This window comes from Anopheles coluzzii, chromosome 3 (genome assembly GCF_943734685.1).
Source record: "Anopheles coluzzii chromosome 3, AcolN3, whole genome shotgun sequence".
In the NCBI taxonomy this organism is placed as follows: domain Eukaryota; kingdom Metazoa; phylum Arthropoda; class Insecta; order Diptera; family Culicidae; genus Anopheles; species Anopheles coluzzii.
This window is the reverse complement of record NC_064671.1, coordinates 66,933,594-66,950,277: the sequence shown is the minus strand read 5'-3', so window position 1 is coordinate 66,950,277 and position 16,684 is coordinate 66,933,594. Positions and strand designations below refer to the sequence as shown.

The 16,684-nt window shown below is 43.0% G+C and overlaps 3 protein-coding genes across 5 annotated transcripts; all 3 read left to right on the top strand.

The window, feature by feature from the left end:
- The first annotated feature begins 2,767 nt into the window (after positions 1-2,767).
- LOC120958239 (peroxidase-like) lies at positions 2,768-8,053 on the top strand. Of its 3 annotated transcripts, none has more exons than XM_040380889.2 (4): positions 2,768-3,293; positions 3,362-4,088; positions 4,150-4,480; positions 4,563-5,098. In XM_040380889.2, the coding sequence occupies exons 1-4, from the start codon at positions 2,921-2,923 to the stop codon at positions 4,911-4,913; spliced, it is 1,782 nt and encodes a 593-aa protein (XP_040236823.2). In that variant the 5' UTR covers positions 2,768-2,920; the 3' UTR covers positions 4,914-5,098. The 3 variants fall into 3 exon arrangements, with proteins under 3 accessions (XP_040236823.2, XP_049464355.1, XP_040236822.2); XM_049608398.1 differs by lacking the exons at positions 3,362-4,088; positions 4,150-4,480; positions 4,563-5,098 and adding exons at positions 6,382-7,108; positions 7,171-7,501; positions 7,557-8,053 and having other exon boundaries at positions 2,888-3,293; XM_040380888.2 differs by lacking the exons at positions 2,768-3,293; positions 3,362-4,088; positions 4,150-4,480; positions 4,563-5,098 and adding exons at positions 5,932-6,319; positions 6,382-7,108; positions 7,171-7,501; positions 7,557-8,053.
- Positions 8,054-9,024: 971 nt separating this feature from the next.
- On the top strand, positions 9,025-11,319 carry LOC120958238 (peroxidase-like). The gene is made up of 4 exons (XM_040380887.2): positions 9,025-9,466; positions 9,535-10,261; positions 10,324-10,654; positions 10,719-11,319. Exons 1-4 carry the CDS (start codon positions 9,112-9,114, stop codon positions 11,100-11,102), a joined length of 1,797 nt encoding a protein of 598 aa, XP_040236821.2. The 5' UTR covers positions 9,025-9,111; the 3' UTR covers positions 11,103-11,319.
- Positions 11,320-12,613: 1,294 nt separating this feature from the next.
- Positions 12,614-15,531, top strand: LOC120959813 (meiotic recombination protein SPO11). The gene is made up of 5 exons (XM_040383468.2): positions 12,614-13,047; positions 13,115-13,872; positions 13,944-14,418; positions 14,480-14,617; positions 14,690-15,531. Exons 1-5 carry the CDS (start codon positions 13,006-13,008, stop codon positions 15,017-15,019), a joined length of 1,743 nt encoding a protein of 580 aa, XP_040239402.2. The 5' UTR covers positions 12,614-13,005; the 3' UTR covers positions 15,020-15,531.
- Positions 15,532-16,684: the final 1,153 nt, after the last annotated feature.

The following is a 16,684-nucleotide window of genomic DNA, read 5'->3' as shown; positions in this document are numbered from 1 at the left end:
ACAAACGGATCGACCCGGAGTCTGGTGCAGCTTGACCGGAATCGTTTCCGACCCGTGGGTGCAACGAGTTCGGTAGGCTCATACGAGTGCAGTGAGTTTAATAAGTTTGGTGGGTTCAAATGAGATCACGATCATACGAGTTCGACAGGTTCATACGAGTTCATTAGGTGTAGTAGGTTTGGTAGGTAAAAGCGACCAAGCCTACTAATCCTACTCAACTCGTATTAACCTATGGAACTCGTATAAACCTACCGAACTCGTATGAACCTATTAAACTCGTATGAACCTGTTAAACTCGTATGAACCTACCGAACTCATTGCACCCACGGGTCGTAGTCGTTTATGCTTTGTTAAACCTACTGCACCTATTGAACTTGTATGAACCTATTGAACTCATTGCACCCATAGGTCAGAGTTGCATATGCTTTGCTGAACCTACAGAACCTACTGACATCAAAATTACGACCCGGAGCGCTCCGGATTGCATGTGGATGGCTCTGACCCGGTAGGTTCTGGTTCGACCTGCCCATCATTCATCAAAATAAAGGTATGATGTTCTCAAAATCTTTAATCTTCCACAACGTTTCACATCAATAGTAGGCCCACTTATACAAAACTCACTACACTCATTATAGTTTCAAACCATTTTGTAATTCTATGGTTGTCAATTGTAGTGAATTTCAAGAAGAGATTGGTTGATGAAACTTTAACAATAATAATACGGTTGAGCTCAAAGTTCTTATAAAACAAAAAACAAAAAAAAGGTTGATATTGCTGAACACAAAAATGAGCATTTATGTTTAAAAAATACAATAAGAAAATTTAATAAAAATGTTTTTTTTTTGCATACAATTCATATGAATGAGCAATATACAAATATAAATAATACATTAAGGTATCCTTTCTGCCAATGCAAATGTATGGCAGTATTGTGCAGTGTTGGGCACTCACACATTTTCAAAATTCACACCGGAATTCATTTGGTTTTTGTACTTTGTGGTGCATAAACCAATTCCTTAAAATTATAAAACGGCATAAACACATTGCAGTGGGCTTCTTCTACCTCCCTTCAACACCGAGAAAATGAGAAAATAGTATACACTTTATTTATGCGAAAATCATAGGAAGTAAATGAAAAAAGTCTTCAAAGTAGGAAGAACGACCGAATTCGAAGTGTCCGATTTTGAATACACAGCATTATATGTAAATGTTGGCATGAAATATGACAGTTGAATTCGACCCAATGTATAAGAGAAAATCGGAAGTTGTCTAAGTGATAAGGTCGATAAGCAAAAGTACGATCAATATAGAAATACGAAACTCAATACAGAAACCTAGAGAAATTAAAATCCAATAACATTGCAATAAGAATCATTTGTAGACAAATAACGCCAATATTGGAAATAGCGCCATCTATGAGGAAGTAGCAGAACTTGTTCATCATCTCCATATACTTACACTAACTGGAACGAAAGGAATAATTTGTCTCTTTTTTATTGATACTGTCTAGCATGAGAAATTGTTATTGAGCATCGAATATTTCTTTTTGTAACAGTTTGTGGAAGAAACTGAATAGCCATTTTCCTAATATTATCAAGCAAGATATGTAATTTTATACAATCATAAGTGAAGGATGTTTTTTCTTTATTTGTATAGCCTCAGATAGGCCTCTTTCGCCTCTTTATAAGTGAAGGATGTTTGTACGTGTACAATAAGGACCTCTTGTACCCCTTTTATCTCTTAAGCACGGAATTGCTCATGATTGTTTCAACATTATAGTACACAGTCCAAATGACGTGGTGTAATCATCTAGAGGTATGACCACAATGGGTTTAAACATTTACTAAATAATGCATTCATTACACAAGCCTAACCCACCTGTCACATGTAAAACTCATCTGCCAAGTCCATAAGCGGCCAATTTAAAAGCAGATGTAGCAAACGTAACAAGTCTCAACAGATTTGTGGCCACACACATGATCAAATCCCCGGAACTCTGGTCATTATTTTGACTTGCGAAGATTCCACGAAAAACGGAAAAACGGATACTACCGTTTCCGAGTAGCTTTGATTTCATATGCGTGTTGTTTACATCTAGACAAGCAGCTCTAGGTTGCACTGTTTGACGGTGTTTGTGCAACTGGCTCCTCATGAGTGTATGTGCTTCAACTTGTGCAAATCTCGTAAGTACGTGCTTCCCTCAGTGTATTCCTTAAAATTTTCCCAAAAATAAAATCCCAGCATTCCTTAAAATTTTTTGTTTTTATCAGTTCCAAAAAATACATGTTTGGCATGACGCAAATCATGTAAACCGACATACTATTTGGCAATCAGGCTTGTTTTTACTTGTAGACACCCGTCCAGTAGGCACCAGTACAACAGAACATCTTAACTAATAGAACCACAAGGAAAGGCCTGACTTAACACGATGGCGCACTTGATGATGGTCCGACCCTTTCCCCTTCATAGGTACTTAAACAACTGCAGCTGAGTAAAGCTCCGTTACGCGAAATGTTCGTAGAACCCGCACGTACCATCAACAACATGTTCGTCATACACTGATGGCGCACAGTGGTGGAAAAATGTGTACTTCATCGTGCGTGAATATCGTATGGATTTATCTCCGACTTAGCCGTAAGTGTGTAGGTTTTATGAAGCTTTGATCCCTTTGATTTGATTTTATTTGAAGTCATTCATCTCTTTAATGCCAGAACTGTGTGATTTTCATTAAATAAACCACATTTATACCCACCAGTGTACCAGTCGCATATACATATATTGGTGAGGTACTGTATTCTGGCACGCTCATCGTTTGCAGATAAATTCGTAACAGACACTCGGTAAACAAATGCCCAAAAACAATCTCATATAAATGAGGGCATCCCACATGTTCACAGAAACCAGTTGATGTAAAACCGTGATGGTGAACAAAATGAAGCTTCACATGAAGCCTTGTGCAGTAGTGTTCCTTGTACTAAGCCTTGCGTTGAGCATTCCGCAGACGTTAGCGCAGTGTACTAGCAGCCTTTACCGAACGTACGACGGTAGCTGCAATAACGTTGTGACTCCTTCCTGGGGTGCTGCTAACACACCGTTCGTGCGTATTGTAAATCCGAAGTATGCCGATGGCAAGTCCACTCCACCCCTAGCAACGGATGGGAGTGAGCTACCGAACCCGAGGGTGCTTTCCGTTGAAGTGTTCCAGGAGGGCGTGCAGAACAGTCCAAGATTCTCGCTAGCAAACATGCAGTTTGGACAGATCGTGGCTCACGATATGGCCCTAACGCGTGGAGGTATTACAGATGCTTGTAGATTTGTATCCTAAACCAGAGCTTATCAATGTGTTTCAATGTGTTTACAGTTCGTGATCCATTACCGTGCTGTGCAAATGGTCGCCTTCAACCTAATCGTAGCCCAAGATGCTTTGCCATTCCGATATCTCCCGATGATCCCATGTTTTCTGCGCGTGGAATAGATTGTTTGGGCTTGATCCGTACGTTTACGACATGTGACGAGAATCCTACGACTTGTACGCGCGCAGAGCAGATCAACGCCGTCACACACTTTCTCGACCTATCAGTCGTGTACGGAAACTCCGCACAAGAAGTACAAACTCTCCGAGAGCCCAACACCGGTCTGTTGAAGGTGGAGGTGCGTGACGGACAGGATTGGCCACCGAGACATCCGAACGCAAGCACAACCTGCACTTTAAAGACTCCCACAGAAGTTTGCTACCTTACCGGCGATGGACGAGCTAATCAGAGTCCTCAATTGGCGATACTGCAAATCACGTTCGTACGGGAACACAATCGTATCGCCAGACAGCTGAAGACGCTGAATCCAACCTGGCTGCCGGATAAACTGTTCGAAGAAGCGCGACGCATCAATATCGCCCAGTATCAGCACATTGTTTTTGAGGAGTGGCTACCGGCCTTTCTGGGTCGCAATTTTATGATCGAGCGGCAGCTCCTCTATCAGCCGGGGGTTGCAACGAATGATTACAGCCAAACCATTCATCCGGCGGTAATCAACTCTCACACGACCGCTGCCTTCCGATTCTTCCACTCCTCCATACAGGGATTTCTAAAGTAAGTAGAGTCAAGCATCAACACCAATGAGTTGTCAACTTAATTCTCCTCTTCATGCTAGACTCTACGAGGAAAGTCGTATCTCGATGTCCAAGGTCGATATCAACGATCACACCAACAATCCTACGATTTTGGAGCAAGCTTCTAGCCGATATCCTGACCTGCTTCGTGGTCTCACCACCCAACCAATGGGTCTCAATGATATCAGCCTAGATCCGGCGACTAAACATTTCCTCTTCCGCTTCAACAACATGTTCGGCACGGATCTTAAGTCGCTCGACATCCAGCGGGGACGGGATCATGGACTCGGTGGATACAACGACTTTGTGTTTCTGTGCTTGAATCAACGTGCTACAACCTGGGAAGATTATAACCAGTTGCTAGTGCCAGAAGTGAGTGTTCCTTGTGACGATGTTGCTAAGTAAATGTCTAATAGTTCTTGATCCCCTTCTCCTCCGCTTTCTATTCATTAAGGCCGTCAACCTGCTCAGCATCTACTACAAATCGGTCAATGATCTCGATCTATCCGTCGGGTTGGCGTTCGAGAAGAAGATCGACGGTACGGAGTCGGGCATGGTGATGCGCTGCATACTGGCCGATCAGTTCCGGCGCACCAGGAAGGGCGATCGCTTTTTCTACCAAAACGGCAACCATTTCAACGCACGACAGTTGAGTGAGATTCGGAAGGCGAATATGGCGCGCATACTGTGCGATACGACCACCGATGTTACACGCATACAGTCGAGCGCATTTTTGCTACCTTCCACCACTAACCCGCTAGTGACGTGCAGTTCCTTACCGACTCCGAATCTTCGCGAGTTCTAGTGTTGTTAATAATTGGAGAATTGAAGAATATCTCTTATTGGCGACGGTGTAGCTTTGTAGCGGTAGAACATATATTTGCGGATGCAAAGATACAATTCGTACGCTAGCTAGAAGAAGTAATCTGCTGTAGGAAATTTTACCGAACCAGCTACAAAAATATAACCATCTTCTCATCCAACTGTCAATTGTTTGTTTTATATCCCTCTCTCTCTTGTTTTATATCCATAATACTTGTTTACTCAGAATGTGCTTTGCATTATGTTACAAACATTTGTGAACATCTTACCAATACAAATGCCTAATACAAACATGTATGCCGTTGAACTCTTTTTGTTAGAGTCTAACCCCTCGCCATCATGCTAATGAGAAAAGCCTATCGTATGATAATTGTAAAAATATGGTGTTTCAATCAGCGAAAATTTCTTCGCCATATCAGATGTATTTGATGAGAACTGTTCAGAAGATATTCTTCTATCTACCCTTTAAATCTGATATATTCTTTAGCTAAACTAAATTGTACCATATATTTTACTTTGCACTCTTAGGACATGATGTCGTTTACTATGCTCAAACAAACCTTGAGCTACAAAAATATCTCTCACGCGGAAATAAACTAAGCGTACAGACAGCTGTTCTAACTACCCTGACATAGTACAGGTTCACGTGGCTCCCTCGATTGTATGCACAGCCGAACAAAAACAACGAAGTTCATTGGTACAGTAGAAAATGTCTATCCTAAAAACAAACTATGATTCGATTGGCATACTCTATACCCAAGTTTGAGGGATTTTCAAACCATCCGGTGAGTCGTGTTTACAAAGAGACTTGCAAAATTCTTTCGTTTCTGCTAGGAAAGTACGTTGTACTTAAAGCAAATATTTGTCTACAACATTTCTACAAGCTTTCGAGTAAATATTTTGTATTGCCAATTCGTTAGTTATTCTTTTTTTCTTACACACAGTTCATCTTACAAAACAAACTGGCAAGTGTTTTTTCGATGGTATAAATAGGCATAGCAAGTCCCTAGCAGGACAGTAAAGTTGTGACAGCGATGAAGCTTCGTGTGAAATCTTTCGGATTGTTTCTTCTAGTAGTGATAGGAAGTCTTCAACAAGTTGCGGCACAGTGTCCCACCAACCCGTACCGAACATTCGATGGAACGTGCAATAACGTTCAGAACCCTTCCTGGGGTGCTGCTAATACACTGTTTGCACGGTTGATTCCTGCCAAGTATAGCGATGGACGATCGCAACCTGCTCTAGCCAAGGATGGTAGTGAGTTGCCCAACCCTCGAAAACTTTCGGTTGAAGTTTTCGATGAGGGCATACAAAACAGTCCGGAGTTCTCGCTGGTGAACATGCAGTTTGGACAGATCGTGGCTCACGATATGGCCCTAACGCGTGGAGGTAATATATCAAGTGGATAGTTGTACGCATAAACCTCTCTAAGGTTCTCTCAATTTTGGCAGTTCGCGATCAGTTACCGTGTTGTGCTAACGGTCGCCTACAACCTAATCGCAGTCCAAGATGCTTTGCCATTCACGTATCTCCCGACGATCCCGTGTTTTCTGCACGTGGAATCGATTGTTTGGGTATGATCCGTACGCTGACCACGTGTGATGAGAATCCTGCTATCTGCACACGAGCTGAACAGATCAACGCCGTAACGTCGTTTTTGGACCTATCCATCGTGTACGGAAACTCTGCCCAGGAAGCTCAAACGCTCCGAGAGCCCAACACTGGCTTTTTGAAGGTGGAAGCACGTGATGGACAGGATTGGCCACCAAGACACCCGAACGCAAGTACTACATGTACTCTTAGAACTCCCAATGATGCTTGCTATCTTACTGGCGATGGACGAGCTAATCAGAGTCCCCATCTGGCAATACTTCAAACTGCCTTCGTACGTGAGCACAATCGTATCGCCTTGGATATTCAACGTTTCAATCGTAATCTGTCGAACGAGGAAGTGTTTCAACGGGCCCGTCATCTCAATATCGCTCAGTACCAGCACATCGTTTACAACGAGTGGCTGCCAAACTTCCTTGGTCGAAGCTACATGTTGGAACAGCAACTGATTTACCCAGCGTCAACTGCAACGAACGATTATAGTGCCACCATCAATCCCTCGGTTATCAACTCCCATACGACCGCTGCCTTCCGATTCTTCCACTCCTCCATTCAAGGTGCTCTGAAGTAAGTACTATTACATACTATATCAAATTATTTTTTTATCCTGACTGTTCTATCCTTGAAAGACTTTACGAGGAAAGTCGCATATCTATGTCCAAGATCGATATCAACGATCACACCAACAATCCTACGATTTTGGAGCAAGCTGTTGATCGATATGCTGATCTACTTCGTGGTTTGACTACTCAACCGATGGGACTTCATGATACCAGTCTCGATCCTGCCACCAAGCATTTCCTCTTCCGCTTCAATAACATGTTCGGAACGGATCTTAAATCGCTCGACATCCAGCGTGCTCGCGATCATGGCCTACCCGGATACAATGATTTTGTGTTTTACTGCTTCCGACAGCGTGCTGCATCTTGGGACGATTATAACAAATTTTTACTACCAGAGGTGAGTTGTGAAAATTACTTATTACCATCTATTCAACGTAACGTTTGCTTTTTAGGCAATTGAGCTACTGAGTACGTACTACAAATCGGTTGATGATCTCGATCTGTCCGTGGGATTGGCGTTCGAGAAGAAGATCGACGGTACCCAGACTGGCAAAGTGATGCGCTGTATTATGAGCGAGCAATTCCTGCGCACTAGAAAGGGCGATCGCTTTTTCTACGAAAACGGCAACCTTTTCACACCTAGGCAGCTGACAGAAATTCGGAGGGCAAATATGGCACGCATTCTGTGCGACAGTTCCCGCTATAACGGTTTCCCAGCGGTCGTACAGATACAGCCTCTCGCCTTCCAGTTGCCTTCTAGCAAGAATCCATTGCGATCCTGCTTGACACATCCTACTCCTAGTACAAGTCAATTTATATAGACGATGTACGATCCTGGAATAGTAATGTACTTATTACATAACCTAGAAAAAGAGTGATAGTCAAGTTCGGCAATGGTTAAGAAAGAGCCTATGATAGTTGTCAATAAACCAAAATTATTCCACATAAATCCAAATTAATTCATAACATATTTACAGGTTTGGTCGACCAGCAATGAAATTATGATCATAATCGGACTACTGAAGCCCAGTAGCTTCAAACCTAGTGAGCCTAGTGAGTGGAAAAAGGAGCTCGTCAAACAACTTAGGTGTGTCTTTGCCACCAACTCTCATGACTGAAACGAAGCTCAAATTAGCTCACGTACACAACTGAGATGATCAGAGGTGAGACTCAAACAGTTGGTGGACCAATCACATGCTTGGTGACATTTTGTTAAGCACCCAACTCTTGATCACTCGCTCGGTCACGACATTCTCAGTCGGTGATCATCACCGGTTGGCCGGTCTGGTGGTACAGTCGTCGGTTTACTTAAAGCTATCCGTTAATTTTATTGCCTGTTACAATTGTGGTTTTGGTTAGAGCTCTTTATAAAGGTTAATATTACTAAGAAATTTTAAAAGTTTACACTGGCAATCGCTGTTTGGTGAGAGGCTGGTGTCGATGCTGTGGACTGGTCTCAGTGCTTCACAGACAATGGAATAAACAATTTTCAAACCACATCCTTGCAAATTCTACTTGCAGTTTGTGTGTTATCAATTAAGTAAAGTTTAACATTAAAATATCCGATCATCAGTTGGATACAAAATTGAAAACTGCACGATCTTAAATTGTTGGATTTAAGATTGGCAGATGTTTTCCATTTTTCAAGAAATACAAGGTACATGATTTATCAACACTTCACTAGACGGCACATGGTACTAAAACAAATATCATGGGTGTAAAAAAACAAGGTCTGTTTTGGTTGAGAAAAATTGCAGTCTCAAGTAACTGTCGACGGTGACTGTCGATAAGTGGAAGACGTCATATGCAATACCAATATTTGATACTGATGTTGTTTTCAAATGTGCCAAAATCCGTTTCTGTAGACGTTCGACTGTTTTTCTCAAGCTTTCTGTACAGTGTTATGGCTGGTTGGAAGAAATGACCTTGAACAGAAAAGGCGTTTTTTCCGAAGGTATATAAAATGAAACAACAGATGTAAAGTAGATCAGTTGAATTGTGACAGCGATGGAGCTTCGTGTGAAATCTTTCGGGTTTTTTCTTCTAGTAGTGACAGGAAGTCTTCAACAAGTTGCCGCACAGTGTCCTAGCAACCCGTACCGAACATTCGATGGAACCTGCAATAATATTCAAGTCCCGTCCTGGGGTGCCGCTAATACACTGTTTACACGGTTGCTTCCTCCTAAATACAGTGATAGAAGATCTCGGCCAGCATTAGCCAAGGATGGTAGTGAGTTGCCTAATGCCCGACTGCTTTCGGTTAAAGTTTTCGATGAGGGTGAACAGAACAGTCCGGAGTTCTCGCTGCTTAACATGCAGTTTGGCCAGATCGTGGCTCACGATATGGCCCTAACGCGTGGAGGTAATGTCAAGAACGAAAGTTGATAAACAGACATAAGTCAAAGCTTCTTTCCTACTCATCCTTCATAGTTCGTGATCAGTTACCGTGCTGTGCCAATGGTCGCTTACAGCCTAATCGCGACCCGAGATGCTTTGTCATTCCCGTATCTCCCGATGATCCCGTGTTTTCTGCCCGAGGAATAGAGTGCTTGAGTATGATCCGTACCCTCACCAACTGCGATGAGAATCCCTCTAACTGCACAAGGGCAGAGCAGATCAACGCCGTAACGTCGTACTTGGACCTATCCATCGTATATGGGAACTCCGTTGAAGAAGCTCAAGCACTCCGGGAGCCTAACACCGGTTTCTTGAAAGTTGAAATACGCGATGGTCAAGATTGGCCACCGAGACATCCGAGCGCAGGTGCCACCTGTACCTTGAAAACTCCCAATGATGCTTGTTATCTCACTGGCGATGGACGAGCAAATCAGAGTCCTCATCTCGCAATACTTCAAACCGTCTTTGTACGGGAACACAATCGTATTGCCAGGGAAATGCAACGTCTTAACGGTAATTTGAACAACGAAGAAGTGTTTCAACGGGCTCGTCATCTCAATATCGCTCAGTACCAGCACATCGTGTACTATGAGTGGTTGCCAAACTTCTTGGGTCGAAGCTACATGTTGGAAAATCAATTGATATATCAACCAAGATCTCTAACGAACGATTACAATGCCTTTATGAATCCTTCGGTTATCAACTCCCATACGACCGCTGCCTTCCGATTTTTTCACTCCTCGATACAGGGTACGCTGAAGTAAGTACTTTCAGGTACTATTTTAAATGAATTTTTTATACGAACTGTTCTATTTTCTATAGACTTTACGAGGAAAGTCGCATATCCATGGGCAAGATCGATATCAACGATCACACCAACAATCCTACGATTTTGGAGGAAGCTTCCGATCGATATGCTGATCTACTTCGTGGTTTGACTACTCAGCCGATGGGACTTCATGATACCAGTCTCGATCCTGCCACCAAGCATTTCCTCTTCCGCTTCAACAACATGTTCGGAACGGACCTTAAATCGCTCGACATCCAGCGTGCTCGCGATCATGGCCTACCCGGATACAATGATTTTGTTTTTTACTGCTTCCAAGAGCGTGTTGCAACTTGGAATGATTACAACAAACTTCTACTACCTGAGGTAAGCAACTGTTGTCTAAATATCTTTCCTGATCTATTTAACATATGTTTGTCTTACTCTTCAGGCAATTGAGCTACTGAGCACGTACTACAAATCGGTTGACGATCTCGATCTGTCCGTCGGGTTGGCGTTCGAGAAGAAGATCGACGGTACGCAGACTGGCCAAGTAATGCAGTGTATTATGGGCGAGCAGTTCCGACGCACCAGAAAGGGCGACCGATTTTTTTACGAAAATGGAAACTATTTCACTAGTACGCAAGTGACAGAAATTCGCAAAGCAAACATGGCACGCATTCTGTGTGATACTGCCCGTGTAAACCGTGTGGTAGCAGTCACACAGATGCAGCCTGCCGCATTCCTGCTGCCATCAAGCACGAATCAGTTGCGATCATGCTTTTCAAATCCCACTCCTAGTATAAGAGAATTTATACAAACAAAGTACGATTAGGCGTCATCCATCAATTACGAAACGTGGATAGGGGGGAGAGGGAGTGTTCTCAAACGTTACGATTTGTTGCATGGAGGAAGGGAGGGTGGGGGGCCAGTTTTGTTACTTTTGTTACATAACATTTATACATTTATACATAACAAACTATTTTTATAACATTTTATTTTGCGATAATTTTTAAACATTTCAACATTATTTATCGACAATCGAAGTTCGCGTCAATCACAGATTTTTTTTAGCGGAAATCAGAAAATATTTTTGCGACAAATGCAGATTTTTGTGTGACAATCGCAAAATAGTTTTAAATGACTCCCATTTTTTTTTAAATCCAAAATATTGGGAGATGGGGTCACATTCCGTTACGTAATTTTTTAGCAGAAGGTTCTTTCAATGTTAAGGTTTGTGGGAAAAGTGAGAGAGGAAGTCGAAAGTTTTGGCGTTATATAATTGATGGATGACGCCTTAAGAGAAAGATCAATAACCAGCTACAGATGTTTCTGAACCTGTTCTTATTTAAGGACATTTGCTCAGGTGTTAGCATTATGATTCGCGCACTAAGGCACTACTCTGTTGGAACCAAATAATGCCAAAGCAATTTCAACAAAAGACCTTTTACCACTACGCGCTTCGAACTGCGCAATCAACGAAACGGATGATTTACCCTTACCATTCGATACTTTACTTTTGGACTAATAATAATATATGATTTAAATTTTAGTTGGAATCGACTCCGGCTAGCTTCGCAGTTTTTTTGGAATCGATTCCGTATATTAGGTTCAGAATCAGTTTCCGAAATCGACTCTGGAATCGGCTCCGGAATCACAATTGGCTACGGAATCGGAATGGGCTTTGCAATCACAGTGGGCTTAGTTTTAGCATCTCAATGAGAATAGGTGTTTGGGTTCTAGGCTACAACGATTTTATTGATAGCCTCAAGTAATCTAAAATTACTTGTAAACGATTCATTCTCATGTACTTTCCGGGACTGATTGATTTCGCCTCGAAAACTTCTGATTTCAATTCCTAAAGTGAGTCAATTTGAATTCCGGAATCAATTCTATTTATTTTATCGAAGCAGATTGCAATTCCCGGGTCAATTCCGACTACGGAGTCATCTCCATAACAGGTTCGGCATTCGGAATCGATTTCAGAATCGGAATCGGCTCCAGAATTGATTGCCAACACCGAATCGGAATCGGGTAGATCCTGTTCCGAGCTCTCGCCACTTCTTTGGACAGTTATTCCCATTTTTGCTATGGCTAGTATTTCAGCATACTTTTAGATTTAGAAGATTGGGTGAATATTTTTTTAAAGGCAAGGCCAAGGACATACAAGTTGCCCGCTGACGACAGTTAACCTATGGTAATCCTATAAACCTGTTGGCAAATTATACACTTTCTACCGCTGCTTGTACAACTGTATAAAAAAAGAATATTTAAATGCCACGATCTAGGAAACAGTTTTTCTTAGAAACGACTTCATTATTCTAATATTGCAGTAGCACATGGGAGTTCTATTATTTAAAAATGCCTTTAAATCTAAAGTTCAGGTATACCCCCAACAACGATTTTCATCGCCAAAAATACGAATTTTGATTGATAAGAGATGCACAATGTAGATAACAATTGGGATCAAAATTTGCTAAACAATTGCAAACCGAACATCCTGCACGCTCTTATCGTAACGGTTTCTTTGTTAAAAAATGCAATATGGCGCGCTAGCGTAACCGTAGCTCCTCCGCAGCCTGCTGCTGTTCAAAGGATGCTTGGATTTGAATTCACCTATCGGTTAGTTCAACCTAGTCGCTCCATCGGGAAGGAACCACAGTTTAAGCTTATTTGCAAATTCTTAATCAGTAAATTTATAATACATCCATCCTTACCTAGTAAAAACAGCTTAAAGCATGATGTCGTCTAGCATTGAGGATTTCTTCAAGGATGTTGAGGTAACGGAGATGAGACACACACTTGTACCGTCATCGGAGTGTTACTGTTTTCTTTTCCGTCCCCTAGGAAAGCAACCAATCCTTCTCCAGCACTCCGAGCAGTATCCTGCTGCCCTCCGATTTGGCCTCAAACCTGGATGAAAGCTCCTCCGACCAGCTGCAGTTAGAATCACTCGCCTGGGATGAGAATATTGTCGAGCTGTTTAACGAATTTGCCGACAATAACGACACAAAAGAGGAGCACCAAAACAACCAGCAAACTGTTGCAGTAAACGCCACTTCCACTACCGTTCACAACGATTGTTCACAGGAAAGATCACTAAAACCAGCAAACGCATTCCTATTTGAGGACGATTTACTTGAAACAGCCACACAAAAGCAGAAAAATGAACACGCGCCGTACGAAACTCATTGTTTTGTGCCTTCAAGTACGGAAAATATCAAACACAGTCCATCACAGCCTGCTGCTGCTTCACAGCACAGCCCACACGGCATAGCAACGGGCCACCACACGCATACCGAGCAGCGCGCACTCGATAACGACTGGAACACGCACACACAGTACAGTGCGGACCGGTTGGTGGACGGTTGGGAAGATTCCGGGTTTGACGAAAGCACGAAATCAGCGCAGGCAGAGGGACCGCTGTCAGCGCCGCTACTACCGGAGGAAGAGGAGGGAAGCCAACTGTCCGAACGGCATCGCGAGATACAGACGAAAATAGTCGACCTGCTGCAGCAAATCGAACGCTGCGTTACCGAAGGCATCCCGCTGCCAATCCGGCGTAGTAAGGCACGCTGGGAAACGTGCAAGATCGAGAACGGAATGTAAAGTGCATCGCAAGGACACGGGTCTCTTTTTCCCTGAACTACATTCTCGTGCTTTCTTTTTTTTTTAGTCTCCAAACGATCGAACCCTCGCAGGACGGACGAACGATCCGGCCGTGGAACACACGGCGCCTACAGCTGATGGTGCAGCTGTTGGCCACCATCTACCAGCTGCTTACTACCGGCTCGAGCTGCACGAAGCGGGAGCTTTACTATCTGCACCTGGAGCTAGCGCAAACACCGGCCTATACGTACGCTACGCTCGAGGACGTCTGTGCGCTGCTCGATGCCGACCCGTGGGAGCTGCACGTGTACAACACCTCGAAAGGGTTGATCGCGGGCCCGATAGTACTCACGCTGAGCGATGGACAGCGGATCGATTGCAATGGTCGATGGGGCACGGCAGTGCCGCTGGATGTCGGGAGCGTGACGGAGATCCGAATAGCGGCCAAGCTGGTGCTGGTCGTTGAGAAGGACACCGTCTTCAAGCGACTGCTGGAGGATGGCATTTTGAGCACATTTCCCGACACACTCGTGCTAATAACGGTAGAGGGGAAAGTTTGTTTTAAAAGAGGGTTATGGTATGATTATACATGCGCTATTGCAGGCCAAAGGATATCCGGATGTTTCAACGCGACTGCTGCTGAAAAAGATTTCCGACTGGACGCACGTGCCCATCTACGGACTGATGGATGCCGATCCGCATGGAATTGAAATCTTTTGCGTCTACAAATTTGGCTCACTGGTATATTTTTTCTGAATCCTTTTTGTTCTCAATTCACCACCTCTCACTCATCCGCCATCCCTCCCCACACAGGCAATGGTGCACCAGCAACGATCGTTGGCCGTGCCGACCATGCGCTGGATAGGACTGTTCCCGTCCGACATTGAGCTGCTCGGGCTGCAGGGTGTTCCGCTGCGGGAAGGTGAGCTGAAGCGCATCGAGCAGATGACCAAGCGCCCGTACACCGAGGGACACATACAGCGGGAGCTGCTGTTGCTCCGTCAGCTCGCGACCAAGGTGGAGATTGAGAGTCTGTACAACATTGCGTCTGATTTCATTACCACCGTCTATCTGAAGGGTAAGCTGAAGGAATTCATTAGTTTGAGGCAAAATGTGGAGGAGGAACATTCTGTGCGGCGTTGAGGACACTATCTGTCATCATGCGCAGAGTATTTAGCATAAAATAGTATAAGAATATCTCTTACTAAACATCTTCGTATCATTTTTTATGGTGAGTTGGTATTAACTCCCAGTGGATTGGCTCTAACGGAACATCGTCCTATAGGCAGTGCTGCAAAATGTCACTGTCAATGTCATAAAAAAATCTGACTGAAACAAAATCCAATGTCAGCGTCACGTACTCAATTGTTATAATCAGAGATGATACTCAAAACGACTTTTTTACTGTGATCAAATCTGCAAATGTCACTAACATAGTCATGACAAATTCCGGCTGAAACGAAATAATGTCAGTGTCACGAGCGCTACTGTGATGATCCGAGGTGAGACTCCACAGTTCGTGATTACAAGTCAAAGTGATAGCACGTTAAACACAAACAACCCAGTGAATAGCTCCAAGCAGAAGGCGAAACAGAATGGCCGCGAAACAAAACGCTACTTTTCGGGTAGATTTTTCGCAGATACCGAAAAAGCCATCCAGGGCTGAAGCGATTAAATTTCTAACTAATGTATTAAAGGTGGAAACAGATAAACTAGAGAAGGTGCAGGTTTTAAATATGGCACCTATTATTAGCGTGGAAATGAAAGATCCAATCCATGCTAGGCAATTTGTGGAAGCCCATGATGGGAAACATGGCATTTTGTGCGATGGCACCGAGTTCAACGTCCCCATCAAAATGGAGGACAACACGCAAGTGGTGAAAATCCTCGATGTGTCGGCTAACATTTCTAACGCAGAAATAAAAGAAATCCTCGCGGCTTATGGAAAACCCGAGGAAGTATTTAATACGTATTGGGAAGCCCCGTCCCCATTCGCCGGAATAAAAGACGGCAACCGTTCAACAAATATGAAAATCGAAAAACCAATCCCGTCATACCTGTCAATAAAGGGGGAAATAATTAAAATCCTCTGTAGAGGACAGAAAGCTACATGTCAATACTGTGACCAACCAGTACACTACGGTGTCACATGCACCCAAAACAGAAAAAAACACTTACAACACATATAACAAAACAAGTGTCAATAACCGACTTTTCGCAGAGGTCGCACAACAGGGGACCAAAAACCAAAACACAAAATTAGTACCGACTACATACAAGCCCCATACTAGTTATGTACCAGAAAAGAGTAGCGTCAGTAATAACAACCAAAATCCATCAACCAGCAGAAACAATAGTACAGAAACTTTATCCATGACAAGAGTGGACTATATCAAAATTGACGTTTTAGACAAAACTGTTACCGGAAAACGACTGGTTATGGATGATATAATTTCCTCCGACACCGACACAACTGATCACGAAAGACAAATTAACCGAACAAGGAAAGCCCGTAAATCGTCAAACTAGATAAATACAAATATAATCAAATACAAATTAAAATAAAATGGCCAAAAATTTTTCCATACTTCAAACAAACATAAATAGCTTACCCAAAAACAAAGAAGAACTTGAAAGAATAATGAACGCTCAAAACATAACGGCAGCATGCATAATGGAAACATGGTTGAACAAAGATACAGAAAAAAAAGGCACAAATTTCAAATTACAATCTTATTACAAACCATAGAGAAGATGGATACGGTGGAACTGCGATCTATCTTAGAAATGACATCAAATACAAAACTA

Excerpts from the sequence above, each read along its gene's own strand:
- LOC120958239 (XM_049608398.1), top strand. The coding sequence starts at position 2,921 with ATGGTGAACAAAATGAAGCTTCACATGAAGCCTTGTGCAGTAGTGTTC. Across the intron at positions 3,294-6,381 it reads TATGGCCCTAACGCGTGGAG|TTCGCGATCAGTTACCGTGT; the intron begins GTATTACAGATG and ends CAATTTTGGCAG. Across the intron at positions 7,109-7,170 it reads TCCATTCAAGGTGCTCTGAA|ACTTTACGAGGAAAGTCGCA; the intron begins GTAAGTACTATT and ends TATCCTTGAAAG.
- LOC120958238 (XM_040380887.2), top strand. The coding sequence starts at position 9,112 with ATGGAGCTTCGTGTGAAATCTTTCGGGTTTTTTCTTCTAGTAGTGACA. Across the intron at positions 10,262-10,323 it reads TCGATACAGGGTACGCTGAA|ACTTTACGAGGAAAGTCGCA; the intron begins GTAAGTACTTTC and ends TATTTTCTATAG. Across the intron at positions 10,655-10,718 it reads ACAAACTTCTACTACCTGAG|GCAATTGAGCTACTGAGCAC; the intron begins GTAAGCAACTGT and ends CTTACTCTTCAG.
- LOC120959813 (XM_040383468.2), top strand. The coding sequence starts at position 13,006 with ATGATGTCGTCTAGCATTGAGGATTTCTTCAAGGATGTTGAG. Across the intron at positions 14,419-14,479 it reads ACACACTCGTGCTAATAACG|GCCAAAGGATATCCGGATGT; the intron begins GTAGAGGGGAAA and ends GCGCTATTGCAG. Across the intron at positions 14,618-14,689 it reads TCTACAAATTTGGCTCACTG|GCAATGGTGCACCAGCAACG; the intron begins GTATATTTTTTC and ends CTCCCCACACAG.